At 43.0% G+C, this 21,904-nt stretch overlaps 1 protein-coding gene across 2 annotated transcripts in view; it reads right to left on the reverse strand.

The window, feature by feature from the left end:
* Tex2 (testis expressed 2) overlaps positions 1-14,806 on the reverse strand; it is a 51,317-nt gene extending 36,511 nt beyond the window's left edge. For both annotated transcript variants that reach the window (XM_010616764.3, XM_010616762.3), the window contains exons 1-2: positions 13,109-14,806; positions 842-1,042 (exon numbers count right to left, since the gene is read on the reverse strand). In XM_010616764.3, coding sequence (XP_010615066.1) covers positions 842-1,042; positions 13,109-14,752 — 1,845 coding nt within the window. In that variant the 5' untranslated portion in view covers positions 14,753-14,806. The remainder of the gene's footprint in view (positions 1-841; positions 1,043-13,108) is intronic.
* Positions 14,807-21,904: the final 7,098 nt, after the last annotated feature.

Genomic DNA, 21,904 nt, shown 5'->3' on the forward strand with positions numbered 1-21,904 from the left:
AAACCCATAAAAAAAAAAAAAAAAAAAAAACACATACAAATAACAAAAAACCAAAAAAACCCATACAAATAACATTCCTGCAGGGCGTGGTGGCACACGCCTGTAAATCCCAACACCTGGGAGGCTGAGGCAGGAGGATTGCTGCGAGTTCAAGACCAGCCTGACACAGTGAGTTCCAGGTCAGTCTCAACTACACAGTGAGACCCTATCTCAAAAACAAAACAAACAAACAAAAAACAACAAAAACGGAAACAACATTCCTCACAAAAACAGAATACTGTATATAATATTTTATTAAAATGTAGTTATTTTGTATACACACAATTGTCACATTTTATAGAGCATTCATTAATATCTTCCGTATCTTCCTACCATACAGTTTTTATAGGTTTTTTGTTTTTGCTTTTTTTTTTTTTTGGTACCAGAGATCCAACTCGGGACCCTGCACTTATGAGACAGGCAGTGGAACCACTGAGCTAAATTTCTGGCTCACCATACAGCTTTTCTGTTTGGCCAATCAGATCAGCTCTGAGAGTCAGAATTCTGAGGGCTGGGAGCCCTTGCAGAGACGCTGGCCACGTGCCTGCAGCATGTGTATGACCTGGGAACTCATGAAAGTGCAGGCTCCCAGCCCCATCTAAGCTGCTGAACCAGAACCTGTAAAAGGTGCTGGGTAGTTTATAGGTACATTAAAGCTTGGGAGAGACTGTCCTGAAGTATAGTGATCCTTAAACGACAAAAACGAAAGCCTTAGGGGGGAAATGCAGTGAAGCAGCCACGATTCCACATACTTTTCTCCTAAATTCTGCTAAATTCTGCTCCCAAAATTCCTAGGGCTCACCTTGCTGTCGGAAAGGTCATATATTTTCTGGCTGATGTAGGTGACATCTGGCTTCATTTCATTGTAGCTGGCCCTCCTGGATATGTTTTTATTGGGCTTTGAAAGCCTTAAGGTTCCACCCTCAAGTCGAACAAAGACTGAGTGCGTCAGAGTCGCATGGTAAGTTTCTGGATCATAGTTGCAAATCTCATTCATCCATCCCTAATGGAGAAAAACTTTCATTAGTAAAATCAAAGTGAACACAAATCTGATTCAGTGAAAATGATGACCACTGTGGTATTTGGGACACTGAAACCAAACTTGATTTTGATGGAGGTGTCAACTTCCTCATAATTAGAGGTTACTGAGACTGTGCAAAGATGGAGTAATTTGCTACGATTCTGATAAGCAAAATCTGAATTGGGAGACAATGGTAATGGTCATTATATTAAATAAAAGGTTCTTTTTTTTTAGCTGACAAGCAAATCAAGAAATTCAAAAGCTTTGTTCATATAACTGAGAAGTCTTTCTGCTTGACCACTGGGAATAAGAAACCCTATTCAGTCTGACTTCCGCAGGTAGCCAAACACGTGTTCTTCTCAACCTACTTGCAAACAATCTTTGAAATTTCACAGACCGTATTAACTCGTTATCATTCCAAGACTCAGAGAAAACTTACCACTATTTCTTTTCTTTTTTCTTTTGGTTTTTTTGAGACCTGGTCTCACTGTTCAGGTTGGCCCTCACTAGCCCAGGCTGGCCTCAAACTTGCTGTGATTCTCCTGCCTCAGCCTCCTGAGTGCTGGGATTAAAGGAGTGTGCCACCAAACCCAGTTCTATCTCTTCATTTTAATGTCCCTATAACATATAGCTCTTTCAAATCATATGGTAAAGCAGATGAATGAGAGGTAGGCATCAAATAAATAAGATATAATCAACAGCATGTTGAAATTCAAGGATACATAGTAACTTAAATGAGAAAAGTGTGTTGAGTATAGATTGGCATGTATATACTTACACATCAATTCGTCTTTAAAAAGCAAACATTTTAGAGCACACAAAACACAAATGCCTAACAAACCATAAAACTGTATTAGAACTTGTCTCATAGCTATATGGGTGGCCTAGTTATCTACAAAGTTCCCTAGGAAATTGTAATTGATATATTTCCACTCCCTTCATTTGTAATAAGCAGAGAGGTGCTGAAATCACTATGCTGGACTTGGGATTGTCATTCAAGAAATAGTCATTGCAAAAATAAAAGAAGAGTGCCGGTTGTGGTGGCATAGGCCTGTAATCGCAGCACTCGGGAGGCTGAGGCAGGAGGATCGCTATGACTTCGATACCAGCCTGGGCTACAAAAGTAAGTTCAAGACAGCCTGAACTACAGAGTGAGACCTTGTCTCAAAGAAACAAACAAAACCCCAGCAACAATCAAGAAAATGCAGGTGCAGATCACAAGGGGACCTGGGTGCTTAAAATACTTGCTTTGGTTCACAGTTTCAGTTTTTTTCTGTAGTTATTACACTATGCTTAATTATATTCACTGACTTTTTTTTTTTTTTGAGACAGGGTCTCACTATGTAGTTGAAGCTGATCTGGAACTCACTATGTAGCCCAGGCTGGTCTCGAACTCACAGCGATCCTCCTGCCTCAGCCTCCCAAGTGTTGGGATTATAGACATGCGCTACCACGCCCAGCTTCACTGACTTTTAAATGTTGGCTTGTTCTTGCATTTTCAGGGTTAATGATATATTTGTTAAAATGTGGTGAAGTTGGATTGTACCATTTCATGAGCTGTCTCTACACATTTCCCAACTCCATGTTCAGTGACTTCATGTTGGAGGCATGCATCTGGTCAACGTGAGAATTCTTACTGACAGAAGCCAGGAAACAGTACAAATCAAGGCTTCTCCCCCTCCTTTTTGTTTCTCTGCGAAGCTAGTTATCAGCATCCTACGATTTAATCTATTCTCCATCAAACTTCTTTGGTGTTTGGGATTAAACCCAGGTCTTAAAACACACACACACACACACCCCTAACACTTCTACAGGAACATTAAAAATACTCAAAGCTAGACATGGTGTTGTATGTCTATAATCCCCAAACTCTGGGAGGCTGGGGAAGGAGGATCTCAAGTTCAAGTCAAGCCTGGGCAACTTAGCAATTTAGTGAGACCTATCTCAAATTAATAATTATTAAAAGGGTGAGGATGTGTCTCAGTGTGAAGGCCCTGGGTTCAATCTGCAGTACTGGGTGAAAAAATAATCACTATGTACAAATTTACATCACATTTTTAGTTTACTCCTTTAATTTTTTATTTAAAAAACAAGATAGAACACATAAGTGTGGGAGTTAGGATACAGCACTACATCAGCTCATCCGTTCACAGAACAGATATACTCAGTGATGAGCCTTTGCTCTAGTCTAACAATTACTGCTTCTAAGAAAATTCCTGTATTTGGTTAACAAGGGCAACCTTTTCCACAGGGCTTCAGAAATCTGGTTTTTAACCACAAAGCCAGGTGCCTGACCCAGCAGCATCAGGAGCTGGCCTCTCTTACAGGTCTGGCTGCATACGTCCTCGCCCAGGGCCCCAGTTCTGAGATGAGTACCCAGTTATCCTTCACTGCTGACAGCTCTGAAAGACAGAGGTCACCCTCTGCCACTTGTCAAGTCCCAGGAAATCTAGAACAACCCGACTGAGAGAAATGTAAAGGAGAGAAGAAGACACAGGTCCTCTCTGCTGCGTTATAGCGGCACAGGTGGAACACCTAGGACAGAATCCAGGTGATGCCTTCCTCTTCACAGGGCTCCAAATGCCCTTCTTCCAGCAGGCACTTGGCTGGCCCTCCTTTTCCCACCCTAATCTTTTCAGATTCTCAGGTGCTCTTATTTCTCTTTCCCTTTCATCTTCAACTTCCTTCTTTCTGAACTACTGTAATGTTCTTTTCTTTGTGCTGAAGATCTATAGAGCTAAAGTCCATAGCTGCTCCCCCTTCAAAAACAAAGTACCCCCAAAACATCTATGAATCAAGATTCGAACTGCACCTCTACTGTGAACAATCGTTGTTAGTTTAAGTGAGATCCTACGCCGCTCATATTTGATTACAGCAAAGACTTGGTCACACACAGGCAGTGACGCCGACCGCACACATCAGCAGATGTGAAGCACCTGACAGGCTTGGGTCGAAATCTTGCCTTTACCACTTGCCAGTTATAAGCTGGGTGACGCTTAGCCCTCAGGACCCCCCCAAAGGATCCGGCATGGCTTCCCAGCCTGCTTTATGTCATGCCTCCCTGCTTCCCACCTCATACTCTATACCTACGCCACAAAGATTTCTCCTTACAACGAATGTACTTCCTGAGGTATGATTTACATAATAAAAAGAACAAATCTCAAGCATATGATGTTTAATTTGCTAATACGAATATTCATTATAGTAGCTGGCATCTAAGCTCACACAGTGCTACGTTCCCGGTACTCCAGGTACCTTATCTCCTGTGCTTCTTCCAATTCCCAACAACTTCACAGGAACAGTGGCAAAAGAAGGTAAGTAATTTGCCTCCGAAGATTTAGAGACCAGAACACTGGGGACTTGACCCAGGTCTATCTGACTTGGAGGCGTGGGCTCCTCTCTCAGCGCTGTGGTGCGGCTCTCCTAGTCACCCCTCAGGTTACGGCAGAGGTGACACTTCTCCCAGGAAGTCTCCTTCTCTGTCACTCCTCTCGTATCACTGTGCCGTTGACCACCTGGTTTTCTCTACCGAGATATGCACTCCACAGAACAGAGCTCAAGCTATAAATCCCAGGAGTAACAAATGTCTATTGATGAACAGCATGAATGAAGCCTAACTCAAGATGGTGGCTGTACAGATTAGATGAAAGCATTCAGATCACAAGTAATCAGGACAAGCTGGTGTGCCCCCCCCAGCCTGTAAGTAGAGTGCTGGCTGTGTACCTTGAGACACGCAAGGGAACAAGCTGAGTGTTACTCAGAACCTTATACAAAAAGTGTTAAAGCTTTTCAGGAAAGAACTTACCACTCCTTCTTAGTAAGAGAAGAGAGAGGTATGGTGGCCCAGGTGTCCTGCCTCTTACCACGGCTCCTTCCAGAACATTACAAGTGTTGCTAGGAAACGGAGAATTTCAGGCTCTGCTACCTGACAGGCAGCTGGGGGTGTAGATTGGCCTTTGGGACGCTCACGATGAGACACTGGCCAGACGTAACTCTCCTCCAGTCCCCTAATTCTACACCCTAAAGCACTAGTCATCGGAAACCAGGTCACCCTTGCAGAAAGCAATTTCCCAGTGTAAATCCAATCACCTTTACACACCACTAGCTAGTCAACTTTTTCCTGAAACCTAAATAATTCCCTGGATTAAGCCACCCATGAAATTTCTACATGACAGCAGTCAAAATATCCAATGTCGACAGCAGCCCTGCCACTCTAAGGCCTTTACTCTGTTCCCTATCAAACACCCACTGTCTACTGCTCACCTGTTCTAAAATCCTTAACTCTAAATTTCTTAACAACTGTTGTGACACGGGAATGAGCATACAGAGATGTAGCTTACAGCTAGCACCCCATTCCATTTCGATGCTCCCAACCCACACTAAAACATTTCAGACAAACCTCACTTCTTCCTGAAGTGGTTAAGATGGAGACAGTGCACACTGCTGGGGACAATGACCCAGTCAGCAGGATGCAGCGGTCTGGTCCACAGACTGGTCCTGTGATGGTACTGGTAAAAGGTCAGGGGTTTCTCTTCAATTCGCTGCTGGATTTAGAAGCCACGTTTGGCTGAAAGTACAAACCACAATCTATAAAGGAGCCCATTTAATACAGTACTCGGGAAGATTAAAAGCTACAATTAACCTTTTGCAAAATAATAAAGTCTGGAAGAACAACCACTGAGCTCACTTTCAGTCCAGTGCCAATTAGGAGTTCAAGGCCAATGTTCTCTTCTCAGCTGCTTGCTGAGCTGACCAGAGAGGAGCGCCAACTCCCTGGCCAAGGAAGCAGCGGGAATTCCTCAGGCTTCAGTGTGTGGGGCTTGGGTTGACACAGTGACACTGCGGTCTGTATTTAGGTCCCTGCCTGTTCCCTCTTCAGGCTGATCAGGGAAGAAGAAAATCCTAAATACAGAACAGAGCCAGGACCGGAGGCCACTGCTGAGGATTACCTCTGAAGCACAGAAGCACACAAAACGATGATTATTCTTCATTCCTCCTCAAAACTAAAACAAAAGAAGTTGTCCTAACCAGGCTTAGCCCCTTTTTGACATATTAACGGTTGAGCCATCAGTTAAAAAGTATCACAGATCATGGAGTTTGAGAATAGGGCACAAACAATCTAATACATGCCACAAAACTTTAGATACAAATTTAATTTCACCCATGAAAGACAAGCAGACCTGCAGATGTACAGAACCCATACTATGGTTTTTTGTTTTGTTTTGTTTTGTTTTGTGGTACCAGGCATTGAACTTGGGTACTATGCGCTTGCGAGGCAGGCCACCGAACCGCTGAGCTAAATCCCTGGCCCTTTTTTAAAAAATTAATTTTATTGGTAGTATACAATATGACATTCATCATTGGAAATTTTCAGCTTTACATAATTTATCTTGCTTATTTTTTCCCCATTCCCCTGCCCTCCCTTCACCCCCTCCACCCCTCCTTATCTACAAAGACTTTGTTTCTATTTTTTCATTTTCTCATATTAATTCCATTCCCTTCTTTCCAGAACCCATACTATGAAAGCCTCAAGCAGATAGTCAACATTCAAAATAAATACTACTCAAAGACATTATGGAGAACGTGTTTTTTTTAAAAACAGTCACTAGGAGAGGCAAGCACCAACATCAATACCACTCATAACCTCCAACTCCCTTACTCAAAGATTCACAGCCATATCCACTAGAATTATGGGAGTAAGGTCCAGGGCCACTAACTCCAGGGAAACAGCCCTTATTCCAGTTTTCCTACCTACCCTGCAGAAAGACATCTCCCAAACTCAGGTGAGTTGCAAATTATACCACACTGTAAATTATAATGTATTAATGGGTAGTAATAGAGGAGGTAACAAATATTCAAATTAGGCAAATAAAATGACCTTACATGAACCACTGCAATAAGCAAAGTTGAAAATGGGAGTATGGTCCTGGAATACGTAGCCAGGGTTCAGAGGCCATTTTCAGGATGCTAAAAAACTGTTCTCATATATCGACAGACCATTTTTGTTAATAAACAATAAACATTAATTATGTTAACAAGTAAAGGTTGAAAATAGACCAGCAAGTGTAAAGAGGTAGCCTCTGAACTTTTCAGATCATGTATCCATTGGATATGTAATTTCTGAGTATGTACCGATGATAATTCCCTTTAATTATAAATATATACATGTCCTAATATAGCTTTAATGAAAAGTAAACAATAAAAGAGCAAAGGGTGATGTAATTAGACTTCTTGCTAATCTTAATTTTCCATTATGTATCTTCATATTATCTTTACCTGACATACTACATTAAGGCACCAAATATATACACAGAGCGAGGCTCATTGTTAATGATAACAGATGTAAATCCATTATTTCACAGGTTTCATACTTTCCAAGGTTTCTGGTCAAAAATCAATACATGGTCATCTATATGTTAAGCCTCACAAGGCTTATTTACTTTCTTAGCTAGGAAGAACAAAAATAGAGAAAAACCTGAACATTTTCTTCTTGACAGTATCTCCAGCAACCCATTTGGACACCACTGGGAGAAGCAGAAGAATGAGACAGTGAGTCACACACAATGGCTGGGTTGTGACACCTACACAGGCTTCTGCCTTGGGACCATCTCACTTGCACCCTCATCTCTGAGGTACTACAAACCTCTTCTTCAAGCTTAATTATTGTACAATAAGAATAGACTCCAAGGTATTTAGTACTTTCCTTATATATTAAATACAAATTTGGGGATGAAAAGATACCTAACTTCTCTCAGTTAAAACCTTATTCTTCCAAAAAGCACGATTTGAGAAATCTTAGACCCACGATGCCCACAGCTTTTGTCTCTCCAAATGGCACCTAGAACAAAATGGGAGTAGGGTCCTGGAACAGCTGAAAACTGTTCTCATATACTGACAGACCAGAATTACGGTTCAGTTTAGATCTAAATTTACGAGTTGAGTGGATATTTGGCAAAATGTTAATTGTTGAAACTGGGTTTTGTGTATATTCATATTACTCTCCTTACTTGAAATTTTCCAGCCAACTTCAAAACCTTGAAAAATATGCTTCTAATAGGTAGTCACCTGTATTGCAGCACTCACCCGATATACATCTAGCAGTAAGGTGCCCGGGAAATGGCTGTTTACAAAAGTCATATATAAAAACCCACGTGACCCATCATATAAGGGCAGGTTATTTTCAGTTAAGAAAGAAAGAAACCAGGCATGGTGGCACATGCTTCTAATGCCAGCAGTTGGGAGGGTGAGGCAGAAGGATGGCTGTGAGTTTGAGGCTGGCCTGTATTACAGAGTGAGACCTGCCTCAAAGCAAACCAAACCGTTAAAAAAGATAAAGAAATGATTTTATATTTCTTGCACTTATCATTACTGAGGGTTATAAAAGACCAACAAAGCAACCCAAATCTCTCCTGGCTATACTCAGTGATGCTATTTTCTCCTAAGAATTTCCTCCTTTTCATTTCTTAAATTTAAAAAAAATTCACAAAATTGAGATTAAATTGAGATAATATCCTCCCTATAAAAATTATTCTTTTATAGACCAAACCAAACCCTGTATTTAAGGAACCTAATTACTTAAAAAACCTGTGTTCCTCTTACATATGTTCCTAACTGCCATGATCTAAAGAAAAAAGGCTCTCTTAAACTCATTTCCATTAGACTCTGCAATAAAAAAGTAACTGTAGTCAATTTTTAAAAAGAGACAGATTATCACTCTAGAAACGGACATCTCATTGTCCTGTTATGCTGGTGGTTTATAAGGTCAAGTTAAAGAACGGGCTTGTGTCAGGCCAGGGATTTAGTACAGTGGCACTGCGCCTGGCTTGCAAGCTCAAGGTCCTGAGTACCGGGTGATCGTGGGGAGAGTGTGCTTGTGACAATAATTCAAAACTGCATGTAAGTCAAACATTCAAGCATAAATCCAAGAATTTTAAGGAAACTCCAGCGTTTCTCACTATATATAACACGTGGGAAAGTTGGTGTGCCAGGACGGCACTGACTGAGATACACTCATGGCCAAATGATGATCCTTCATCCAGCTGGGTAAGAATTCTTAGAGTTTGAGGCTGGCCTGTATTACAGAGTGAGACCTGCCTCAAAGCAAACCAAACCGTTAAAAAAGATAAAGAAATGATTTTATATTTCTTGCACTTATCATTACTGAGGGTTATAAAAGACCAACAAAGCAACCCAAATCTCTCCTGGCTATACTCAGTGATGCTATTTTCTCCTAAGAATTTCCTCGTTTTCATTTCTTAAATTTTAAAAAAATTCACAAAATTGAGATTAAATTGAGATAATATCCTCCCTATAAAATTATTCTTTTATAGACCAAACCAAACCCTGTATTTAAGGAACCTAATTACTTAAAAAACCTGTGTTCCTCTTACATATGTTCCTAACTGCCATGATCTAAAGAAAAAAGGCTCTCTTAAACTCATTTCCATTAGACTCTGCAATAAAAAAGTAACTGTAGTCAATTTTTAAAAAGAGACAGATTACCACTCTAGAAACGGACATCTCATTGTCCTGTTATGCTGGTGGTTTATAAGGTCAAGTTAAAGAACGGGCTTGTGTCAGGCCAGGGATTTAGTACAGTGGCACTGCGCCTGGCTTGCAAGCTCAAGGTCCTGAGTACCGGGTGATCGTGGGGAGAGTGTGCTTGTGACAATAATTCAAAACTGCATGTAAGTCAAACATTCAAGCATAAATCCAAGAATTTTAAGGAAACTCCAGCGTTTCTCACTATATATAACACGTGGGAAAGTTGGTGTGCCAGGACGGCACTGACTGAGATACACTCATGGCCAAATGATGATCCTTCATCCAGCTGGGTAAGAATTCTTGGCAGACATCCCAAGGGCAACACGTTGATGGGAAATGCCTTTTTGTCCCAAGGCCCAAACTCATGTTTCCCAGCGTGTCCAGCTCAGGGAGTCTACAATTTAGTCACCGAAAATTAAGAACTCCTGAAGTTCACAGTGCAGGCAGTGTACTATGGTGATGCCCTGGGGCTCTGTGGCACTCGTGAGGCTTCACCTGGAGCTACTTTACCCAGCTCATGAGGCTCTCAGTCCTGTCAGCTTCTCCTCATACTTCAGTCACTGCCCTTGCTTTCCAAGGGTTCGCTCATCACTCATGCTGAACACCTGAGGCAACTTCACGTCTGCCTGCTTCTCTTCTACCATGACTTCCCACACACTAGGAACAAACAGGCCTTGGCAGAGGTCAAGAAGGTCCCTAGGGTTCTCCTGTAGACTTCGGGACAGCTCTTTGGTGACAAGGAGCTTATGTTCCACACACTATAGCTGTTTATCAGCTGGGCTCAGAGTGGGAGATGGTGGAGCATCAAGTGGCTAAACAGCTACAGCTACACAGCAATCTTTGACAGGAGCCAATACTTGGCTACAAACTGGTACCAGGGATCGAACTCAGGACCTCACCACACTTGCCCGGCAGGTGTGGTGCCACTGAGCTAAATCCCCTGCCCTCTTTCTCCCTGCTCCTTTCTTTCCCCCCTAGTGCTGGGGATCTGGGGATCGTGGGATCGTGGGCCTTAAGCACACCAGCTAAGCGCTCTACCACTGAGCTACATCTCTACCCCAAATTGGTCTTTTTTTTTTTTTTGGTACCAGGGATCGAACTTGGGTCCTTGCACTTGCAAGGCAGGCCACCGAACCGCTGAGCTAAATCCCAGGCTGGTCTTTTTTGACTTAGAATCCTACACTCATCACTGCTGCAGCACTATGTTTAAATACAAATGTCTATAATATGGATGGGATATGAAAATCGAAAATTTCCCTGACCCCCAAAAAAAAGAAAAAAGAAAAGAAAGAAATAAAATTGCCCTGATAAAGCAAAGAAAGCTTTACTTTTCTTCTCCCTGTCCTCAAGCTAAATCACATAGAAGAAAACTGCTGTGTTCCTTGAATTGTTTATGGAACCAAAAAATGAACCAGATTCTTGGTCCCATTCTGGCTGCGTTTTCTGCTCTGTTAACGAGAACCTGTATGATCAGAGGTCTAAAAACACATGGTCCCCTAAAATAGTCCCTAAGCAACACAGCTTTCTACTTGACTAATTTATGGAACACACAGGCTACTGAGAGCACAAAGTATGCAGGGTCACTATCAAGGTATTGATCCTTTATTCAAGATCCTGATCAGGTCTTCTAGCCTCCTGTATGAGTATTTTAAAGGTTTTCACACCTGCCTTCAACAACTGCGTTATCTATTAAAACAACAACAACAACAAAACTAATAGGATCAGGAAAGGGAGGGGAAAGGAAATAAGGGAAAAGAAAAAAATGTGCAAAAATGGAAACAAAGTCTTTGTAAATAGGGAAGAGTGAAGGGGGTGAAGGAAGGGCAAAGGAATAGGGAAAAAACAAGAACCAAGATGTATCATGGAAAGGTACAAGATCCCAATGATAAATGTAACTGTACTTGCTTTAAATGTACCAATAAACTTAGTGGGGGGGGCTAATAGGATCAAATACACAGAAAGTAACTCAAACCAGCTGACTAATCCCCAAAATTGAACTACTCAAAAAGTAGCTCTTTCACTTACTCCAGAAGCTTTATAACTGTCTTTGTCTAGTTTCTGCTGCTGTAACGAAACACCTGAGTCTCAATAATTTTTAAAAGAGGCTTATTTAGCAGCTCACAGTTCTGAAGGTCCAAGCACATGATGCTGGAATGTGCTCAGCTTCTAGTGACGGCCATGTGCTGCTCCGTGCAAGACAGGAAAGGGGATGGGCAAGCAAATGCCTCAGGAAGAAAAGCACATGTGTGAGAGAAAAACGGAGTGGGGGATGCTTGGCTGACCCTAAATAACCCGCACTCTTGACAACCCACTCCTACGGGAAGTACATTAGATCCCTTCGCGAGGCGAGGGTGTAGCGCCCATTCCGTATTTACCTCTAAAGGCTACACTTCTCAATACCGTCATACTGACTACTGAATTTCAGCAGGGGCTTTGGTGAGGGCAAACTACAACTAAGCCAAAGCAGCAGACCTGTTTTATAAGGAAACTGAGGCCTACCTCCTTACTTTACGGCTTAAACCAGGCAGCAGAGCAGAAGCCCTGAACCTATCACTATGCCCATTTCTCTAACATCTGCCATTCTTCAATTCCCTTTGATTCCAGCAGGGCAGCATAGGATAAATGCACTACTAAGGGAGAAGAGACTTGCAAATAGTTTCTAAACACCAGGTTTGAAATCGTGTCAAAAACAGACCATCTTGGCTTGTCCACTTCAGTAGAAAGGAAAAATCTCAAAGTTGTACTTTTTAATAAATATTTTTCTTTCTTTTTTTTTGATTGTGTTACTAGCCTATGGCAGGTGGTCAGCCTTTACTGTCTCGATGACCAGAGTAACCAGAGAATCACCACATTAAAGTCCTAGTCCTCTGGAGAACTGCTGAAATACAGCAGTGACAGGATCAACACTAAAGATTGATTGGATTAAATTTAAAATCTTTTCAAGACAAGTTAAGTGCTCAAACCAGTTTAAACTACATGCCACACTCCGTCACTAGGTATTGAAATGAATGTAAGTAGCACTTTTCTTTGCTAAAGTTAGCACTGACTTACTTGGGGGCATAGGAATCAGGCAGCGCCAGCCCACGCTATCAAAGAAGCTGAGCCAGTGTGCACCCTGAGTCACCTTTGTGCCACTTCATATATTAATGCTAAACTCAAGGGTGTCACATTCTCAAGACTCAACACCAGCTTCCCTTAAAAAAGAACAGTCTCATAACATACTGTCATGTGGAAGGAAGAGGAAAAGGTCAGGCTGTAAAATGCACCATCCCATTAAAGCAAAACAAGAGTGGGGGTGAACACACTCCTGTGACAGACCCCATACACGTGCGATCTAAAAAACCAACTAGAATCACATACCAGGTCATTATCTGTACCGCTCTCCCACTACTATGATGAGGAATATTATTTCTCCAAGTTTCCCGGGAATATTATTTCTTTTAAGCAAGGGGGAAAAAAAAAACAAAACCCTCTACAGTCAGGCTGTGAGAGAGCACGTCTTACCTTTAGTATTTCAGGTTCTTTGATGTCCAAAGTTCTCATATTCCAATGTGGCAGATGTTTATGTGACTTGTGATATTTATGAGCACTTGGTGGTGTAAAAAACCAAATTATGCAAACTGCAGTCATGAAGCCAAGGCCAACTCCCAGACAGAGTCCGCTCACGTAGTGGGGGAGGGGGAGGATGAGGTACGCGTAGACACACATTATAAAGAAGCCCAACGTCTTCACGGGTAATGCTGGGTGCTGTGTGGCCAAGTCCTCTTCCTCTTCACTCTCAAGAATCGCGCCATCTTCCATGAGCACCTGTGGCTTCAGAGAGACATCTGCGGGCTTATCAACTCTACCCTCACCCTCTGTGTCCAGGTCGAAGTCTTCCGTGTACAGTTCACAAAACTCTTCATCTTCTTTGCTCGCTAAGGCAGACAAAGAGCACTTCTCTAGGACAAGAGAGGTTGTCTTCAGGCCTAAATCCTTTAGGCTGCTTGCCTGGGAAACTTTTGTTTCCACCTCTTTCACAGGCTCTTCGGTGGACTTTGGGTGGTCACTCTTGGGGACACTGGGGTCACTGCTAGAGCCATCCCCCTCAGAGTCACACTCCTCCTCCTTGATGCTATAGTTGTTATTGCTTTCCAAATGCCCGTTCAAGCTGGACAGGTTGGAGAGTTCTGAAGCACTTGAAGATAAGGCTTTGGGCCTATGGCTGCCACTTTCATCCCCTATAATTTTACTAAGGAGCTGAAAAGGCTCATATATGACTTCTGAAAGGCGTCGTTTAGTGTCTTCGATTTTCGCCTCCATTTCGGGCACTTTAAAAAAGGAGCGAGTATCAGAGGGAGAAGTCAGCGGGGAAGAAGGTGCAGTTTTGGAATCTCCACCTGTGTTTCGTGGCTGTGTGAACTGCTTGAACAGGTGTAAATTCAGTTTGGAGTCAGGTGGCTTATGGGACACGGTGTCCGACTCCTGCCTGGAAGTGTCGGTGGACAGGGACTTGACCAAAGTCTTCATCAAGTGCCTGTGCCTCGGCGGGTATGGGGATTCTTTTGGCTCCACCTCGATTGACAGGGATTTCACCAGGCTCATGAAGGGCTTAGCGCTGGAGAGAGCGGAGGATGAGGCACTGGAGGAGAGGACAGGAGACTTGGAAGGAGAAGACAGTGGGGTAGAGGAACTGGTTTTCTGCTCAGAAAGGGAGGACACGCTGGGAGAGCTAGCTAAGGGCCCTGACGAAGATGACCCTGGAGACAGAGCCAATGGCACAGCACTTAATACTTGAGCTGCTGGAGGAGGGGATCCCAACAGTTTTACAGTGTTCTCAGAGACGGGCAAAATGGCAGGGGCCTGGGATACGGACAGTCCATCTGCCACGACAGGCGAGACAGCAGGGCCCGCAGGGCCATGGCCACCCTGGGGTTCAAGATAGAGGTCTTCCTTGGCTTCGAGCCCTGTTACAATGCTTTGGTCATCCAGGCCCTCCTCAAGGTATTCCCTGAACTCCTCCTCCTCTTCCTCCTCCTCCTCCCCGGATGCTGAGAAGTGAATGGCGATGGTGTCTCGGGACACAGACCTCTGCACATGCACTTTGGGGGTTGATGGTTTTGGCATGTCAATGGTTTTCTCTGCATGGCGACCATTCAGACTTGTCATTTCCGGCTTTACAAGGGCTCAGGCTCTGTGAAAACAAAGAAAACGTAAGTCAAAGAGCACTTTCTCCATGGGAAACACTGCCATTTGCAGAGAGGAGCCCAGATGAAGCTCAGTTTAAATTGTGATTATGCTTTTATTTGGCAGATGCCCCACTTCTTCACTTCAGTAGGCTTAATGGTTTCATTTTCACTAGATAAATTCCAGTTAGGGATTCTTTTTTTATGAGTAAACCACACACCAATGTTATAAATGCCACATAATCTGTCTTCACAACATCTGAATTCAACATTTCCGCCTTTAATTTGAACTGGCTCTTTTCTATCAATGATCCTGTACTGCAAAGCCCAAAGAACCCAAACAATAGGTATTACCAAAAGTCCAACAGCATAAAATGCAGCATCCTAGTGATTTTAAGGATCTTGGAACAAACAAACAAAATCTCACCAGAGGTCTTCTGGCTATAAATGCTAACCCAGTAGTATTGCTGCCACTGCAATTTTCATAGCAATTTGGTTTGCTTTTCCCACTAGCACTCATGCTATTTTTTTTTTTTTTTTTTTTTTTTTTTTTTTTTTTTTGAGAAAGGGTCTTGCTCTGTAGCCTAGGCTGGCCTCAAACTTGCAGCAATCCTCCTGCCTCAGCCTCCTGAGTGCTTGGATCACAGGTGTGTACCACCAAGCCTGGCTTCATATTATCTAGACATTGCAATTAAGTGGTAAAATATTCAAGTGTGGAAATTTGTAAAGTAACTGCCGTTACCTGTTGGCTTCTTTATTCTCCAAATGACAAGAACCATAAGGCTGGGTATTTAGGAGGCCATGAAGATATAGCCATGTTCTTTTTTTCTTTCTTCTTTTTTTGATGGCACTGGGGATTAAACTCACTCAGGGCCTTCACATTAAGCTAATTATTTTTATTTTTTTATTTTGAGATAGGGTCTCCCCAAATCACTCAGGCTCAGCTGAAACCTGAGATCCTTCTGCCTCAGCCTCTCTGAGGACTAGAACGACAGGCATACACCCCAACATCTGTCATGTTCTAAGGCTTCAGGATAAAGCAAGTTCATAATTTTAACAGCAAGAAAAATGCTGCAGTCTACTACAGTCCAACTCCGAGACACACTGTAACCCTTTAAAGACACAAGAGACATACAAACCATGCTGGCTGCTCCTTTAGAGCTTAGTAGCTACCTAGAGTGAAGACAAGACACTTGAAATATGTGCAGCAAAACAGAGGTCACCATTCATGTACAGCCCATTCACTGGGTACCAGGCATCACATTAGGCCTCACAAAATGGGAATTAACACTACAATCTGGACATAAACCTATCAAAAGAATAAATAAGGCAGGCCGGGGATTTAGTTTAGTGGTTCCAGTGACTGCCTTGCAAGCACAAGGACCCGAGTTCAATCCCCCACACCAAAAAAAGAATAAGGCAATTGTGTGGACCTTAGGGGTCCTGAGGACCAGTATGGGAGGTGAGACACTCATTCCATCTTCTAAAGTGATGGGTAGGTGATAGAAGAATGGACACGATTCGGAGAAACGAAGGGATAGGACATGAAGATGAGTGTAGACATGGTGTGACTGGTCACCTGACTCTTACTCTTTGCATCCAGGACAGAAGGTGGTTGTCAGGAGTACAGGAATGAGACTGTGGGCAAGTGGAAAGAGGACCTGCCATGGGACCCGTCAACAGGGCTTCTGGTACTTGCTCCTTTTACAGCTGGCTGTGGGAGCTTGAACAAGGTCTGGGTCTCAGCATTTTCATGTGGGAAATGAGAGATCTGGGATTCTCCCCAAATTTAAAACTCTACAGGGTCGGGGATTTGGCTCAGTGGTTCCACCGCCTGCCTCGCAAGCGCAAGGGCCCAAGTTCAATCCACGGTACCCCCCAAAAAAAAGAAAAAAAAAGAAAATTAAATTAAAGACTGGAGGTCCCGTGATTAAAAAATAAAATAATAAAATAAAGCCCTACATATTCATGCTTACAGGTGACTGTACTCAAGCTGACACCATACAATGACAAGTAATCTACCATAGATCATCAAGATTACATTGCTTGCGCCAGGTGTGGTGGCGCAGGCCTGTAATCCCAGCAGTCAGGAGGCTGAGGCAGGAGGAGGATCGCTGTGAGTTGAGACCAGCCTGGGCTACTTAGTGAGTTCCAGGTCAGTCTCAACTACATAGTGAGACCCTGTCTCAATAAACAAACAAACAAACAAGCTTACATTGCTTGCTTAGTCCTGAAAGCTGAAGATCTCCCACATTTAGTGCTTCTGTTCAAAGTGCTAGCAACTGATACCAGAGAAAACAAAACCCAGTGGGGTAGAAGTAGAAAAACTGCATATGGATCACTACAAGGGGAAATTCTCTAATGACAAGAAGTGCAGTGCTAGGGTTGAGCCAAAACATGGGTGCATTTAAAATTACACATATTTTGGTATCAAATCCTTGGGAGAATTTATCACAAAAACCTTCCAACAGAGTTTTGCACACATTCATTCATGACCATGAGGTTCTCCCCTGCCTGTTTAGTCGAGGAAAAGGGAATGATCCTCCATTAATCAGACACAGCAATTCTAGTCCAGGAACAAGCGGCAGTTAGAAAAACAGTTCCAGGTGCAGGATGATTCTTCCCTGTTATCTTTATGCCAACAGGTTTGCAGACTTACAAAAAAGGATACACTTAGTTTTACAAGGGTAATTTGAAAAGAAAATTACAGAGGTAATTTAAAAAGAAAGTTTGGTGCTTTAATATCATAAAGGATGATATGTAAAGCTCTGTCGTTCTGAGAATGCTTCATGAGTAGAGGTGGCCGCCAAGAGAAAGTAACTGTGGGCACGAGTTGAGTACAAAGTGCACAATTTTGAGGCTGAATAATCCAAGTTGGTCTACTGTGAAGGCAAGAGTAGCAGAGATTTGTCTTCAGTGGGTAGGTGGCCTGGGCCAAGGGCAAATCAGGCCTGGCCCTGCGCCACAGTGTGAAAATAGCAGTGCTACCAGGAGTCTGTGGTCTTAGCAGCCAGCCCATGTACTAAGGAAAAAAGCTGCCACCTGCTCAGAAGGCTGAGTTATTTCTGGCAGGTCAGGGACTCTGGCTGTATGGAGTAGGACTGGGCAAATAGGCCTATTCCATACAGCCAGAGTCCCCGACCTGCCAGCTAAAGAGATCTCTGCTGCTCTCTACCAATCTGTCTCAAGGTCTTGGGTAGGGCCCAAGTGGGGACCCAGCTGGCCAGATGGGGCAGGCCGTCTGGCTCACCATGATTCCTTTCTTTCTCTAGGCCTCAAGCAATAGCTTCAGAGTTTAACAGTAAACTCCACCAATCCCACACTCACCCAAGTGTGGCTCTACTTCCTTGGGTTTTTATACTAAAACAAGCTACATGAGGCTAGAACATCACTACTGCTCTTTAAATGCAAGAAAATCTCTAAGCCTATGTTTGCCTATCTGCAAAACCTGGGGACTAGACTAATCAAAGGCTGCTTCTTGAGCCAAAATCACTGGATCACTTAGTGACCTCGAACTAGAGCCCATGGTTTGGGTTCTAGACAACCTATCAGTTGGTCTCCTCCTGGGGATAACTATAAGCCCTTCCTTCCTATCTTTCTAAGAGCTGGCCGCCCAGGCAAACAGAGCTGATTCTCCCCATAGTCACAACCTGGCTGTGTATCAAGGCCAATAGGGAGCCCTGAAAGACATCTCAGAAGATTAATAGTCTGTCCAAGGGCACAGCCCTAACCAACTGCGGGGGGAGGGTTAGACATGGGCTTACTGACACTGAGGTCTGGATGCCCTTCCCACAGTATCAAGTTGCTTCCTCAAAGTCTCCACGTGGTTCTCATCCCTGCTTTTTCCTGGCTGTGGTGCCACCCTCTGGGATGGATGGCTCTTCTGTGAGCTAAAATCTTGGTTCTCAACCAGCACCATGTAACCAGTCAGACTGAGAAATGAAAGGTGTCATTATCCATCTGACAATCTAGCACCATAAAAAAGGAGGAGCTTTCTGCCCTCTACTACCAAACCCAATTATGTCCAGGATTAAGAGACAAGGGGGCTGGGGATTTAGCTCAGTGGTGCCGCCACCTGCCTCACAAACACAAGGTCCTGAGTTCAATCCTTACTAAGAAAAAAAAAAAAAAGGAAGAGACAATGTTTTTCAGCCCTCAGGAACTGAAATCCCAATGGAGGAAATTTCTATCCTAAAGTCTCCAGCAGAACACAATGTGTTTAACACTGGCCTCTCTGTCTTGTGAAGGGAGGGTCTAAATCTCACATTATCACCATGCTCCCTTAGGGATGATTTACTGCTACATCCGTTCATAAACAAAAGCCTGACTCGATCATAGCGGTGCTAAATAATCGTATCCATGCCCAGAAGAGATAACATGGAAAAACAGGCCAGGTGCCTGGTGTCTGGGAAGGCAGGCTCCATTATCAGGTACCACCCTGCTCAAAACAACAATGAATACAATATATATTTTTAATATCTTCTGAAAAGCTCTGAAGCTTTGGCAACCGAACAAGGCAAAACCCGGCCAAAGGAAAACAGTAACCTGGAGAGATAAGCTCCTGCCCTTAAAGCACTGGCCAGCTGACACTGGCAAACTGATATTTCCATTCTAATGGCCCTCCAGAGCAGAAATCAAAGTCCACGCCACGGCTAGCCAAGGAGGAATGCTAAGTGGTGACTCCCCCACTGAGCAGAGCCCCCAAAAGCTGCATCTATTGGTATCAGGTGAACCAGAAGCAAACCAGCCCTCACTTAGATTGGGGGCCTCCTCTGAAAGCCCCTGGGACTACTCTCAACCAAGAGCCTCCTTCCAGGTGGTCCTGGACCAGAAATACTTCCAGGGGCCTGGCAGAAATACTGTAATCACAAGTCAACTCCCTAGAAGGCAGTTAAACCTCAGGCCTCAAGTTACTCCTACAAACGCTTTCTCAACATAAGGAATAGCACGTTATCAAAGGTAGCCAAGTAGACAGAGAAACAAGACTGAGGGCCGGGAGAAACAAAAGGTGACAGAAAAACAATGACCTCACAATTATCAGGCACACCAAAAAGACAAGTATACTTCAAGATGAGCTCAAATATCTGCAGGGCCAATTACAGGTAGGCAGACCAGTCTGAAGGCTATCCTGGCAGACTAGGATGAGGTAAACGCTTGAACTAAAGGCTGGAAAGAAAGAAACAGAAAGGAACTGGAGAAGAATAAAATAACATGGCCAGATAGAAGACTAGAGGAGAGGGAAAACAGGAGAAAGAGTTCAAATTGACTCAAGTTCCTAAGAGGTAAGAGGTGCAGCTATCTGTGAGAAGAGTGCAACTGTTTCGATAATACCCTCCCCAGCCTCAAGGACATCCACATCTCCATTCTCCAAACCTTGAGTCTGTTACTTTATACGGCAAAGGGGATTTTGCAAATATGATTAAGTATCTCAAGATGGGAAGAGTACTATAGATTACTTCGAGGACCCCAGGTAATCACAAGCGTCGTTAAAAGGGGAGAGAGGAAGGCAGAACACTTAACCATATGTGACAGGAAGGAGGGATGAGGGATTAGAGTAATCCAAGGAAGGGTCACAAACTAAGATACTGAGGCATCCACTAGATGCTGGACAAGACAAGAAAACAGATTCTGTTCCAGAGCCTCCAGAATAAATGCAGCCCTGGCAATACTTTTAATTCTAGAATTTAACCACCAGGATTATAAAACCATAGATTAGTGTGGCTTTAAGCCACTAAATTTGAGGTGATTTGTTCCAGGAGCAATAGAAAATGAATATGGAGAGGTATGCAAGACAGCCTGAATTAATCCTTCTCCTTTAAGTAATCTGGATACAGTAAACTGTCCAAATATATGAAAAATATCATCAGCTTTCCCCATTAATAAGGATCTCTAGGAATTACTCCCTTTGGAATAGAAAGAGCCTTATACTACTTACTGAAAGGAAATCACAGGTTAAAAGACAAGGTTCATAATAAAACAGAGAAAGAAACAAAGAAAACATCTTATGTACTTTTTCTAGGATCAAAAGCTTTCCCTCAAAATAAAATAAAGTTGGAAAATATAAAGAATTAACCTTGGGGTTGGGGATTTAGCTCAGTGGTTCCATCTCCTGCCTCACAAGTGCAAGGCCCCAAGTTTGGTCCCTAGCATAAAAAAAAAAAGAGAGAGAATTAACGGGGGGGGGGACAACAATGTAAAAAATTAATCGTAAATGGAGTGTGGTGACACATGCCTGTAATCCTAGCACTCAGGAAGGCTGGGGCAGAATTGCAAGTCTGAGCCCAGCCGGGGCAATTTAGCAAGACCCTGTCTCAAAAGATGGATGGATGGATGGACGGACAGCAGGTGTGCAGGCTGGAGATGTAGGTCAGCTGAAGGTCAGCTTGGATTCAATCTCCTAACACACACCTAAAATTCATCAAAATAAGACATAAGTCTATACTCTTAGAAGAAAATAATCAAAAGCACAGCCAACAAAAGTAAAAATAGATAAAACAAACTATTATCAAAATTTAAAATATCTGAGCAACAAAGGGCACAATCAGGTAAAAAAAAAGCCTACAGAATGGAAATTTTTAAAAAAACCATGTATCTGATAAGGGCTTAATAGATGGACTTAGTAGACATTTGTTTAAAGATACACAAATAGCTAACAACCATATGGGAAGATGCTCAATATCAGTAAATTTTAGGGACACGCAAATGAAAACCACAACGAGCCATCACTTCATACTTACTAGGATGGCTGTAATTTTAAAGTGTTGGCAAGGATGCAGAGAAACTGGAGCCCTTGTCTGGTGAGATTACAAAATAGTGCAACTACTATGGAAAATCTAGTAGGAAATTCTTCAAAAAGTTAAAAACAGAAGAATAATACAAACCTCAATCCCACTTCTGGGTATATGTTCGAAAGAAATGAAAGCAGGGCCTGAAAGGCATATTTATATACCCACGCCCATAGCAGCACTGTTCACGATAGCCAAAGGTGGAAACAAGACAAGTGTCCACCGACAGAAGAATGGGTCAAATGTGATACACACGCATGCACACACACACGCGCGCACGCACACCAGGAAATATTATCTAAGCATTAAAAAGGAAAATCCTGTTACGTCAGGTTACAACACGGATGAAA

This window comes from Fukomys damarensis, unplaced genomic scaffold (assembly GCF_012274545.1).
Source record: "Fukomys damarensis isolate Sample0158 unplaced genomic scaffold, DMR_v1.0_HiC HiC_scaffold_23, whole genome shotgun sequence".
Classification (NCBI taxonomy): domain Eukaryota; kingdom Metazoa; phylum Chordata; class Mammalia; order Rodentia; family Bathyergidae; genus Fukomys; species Fukomys damarensis.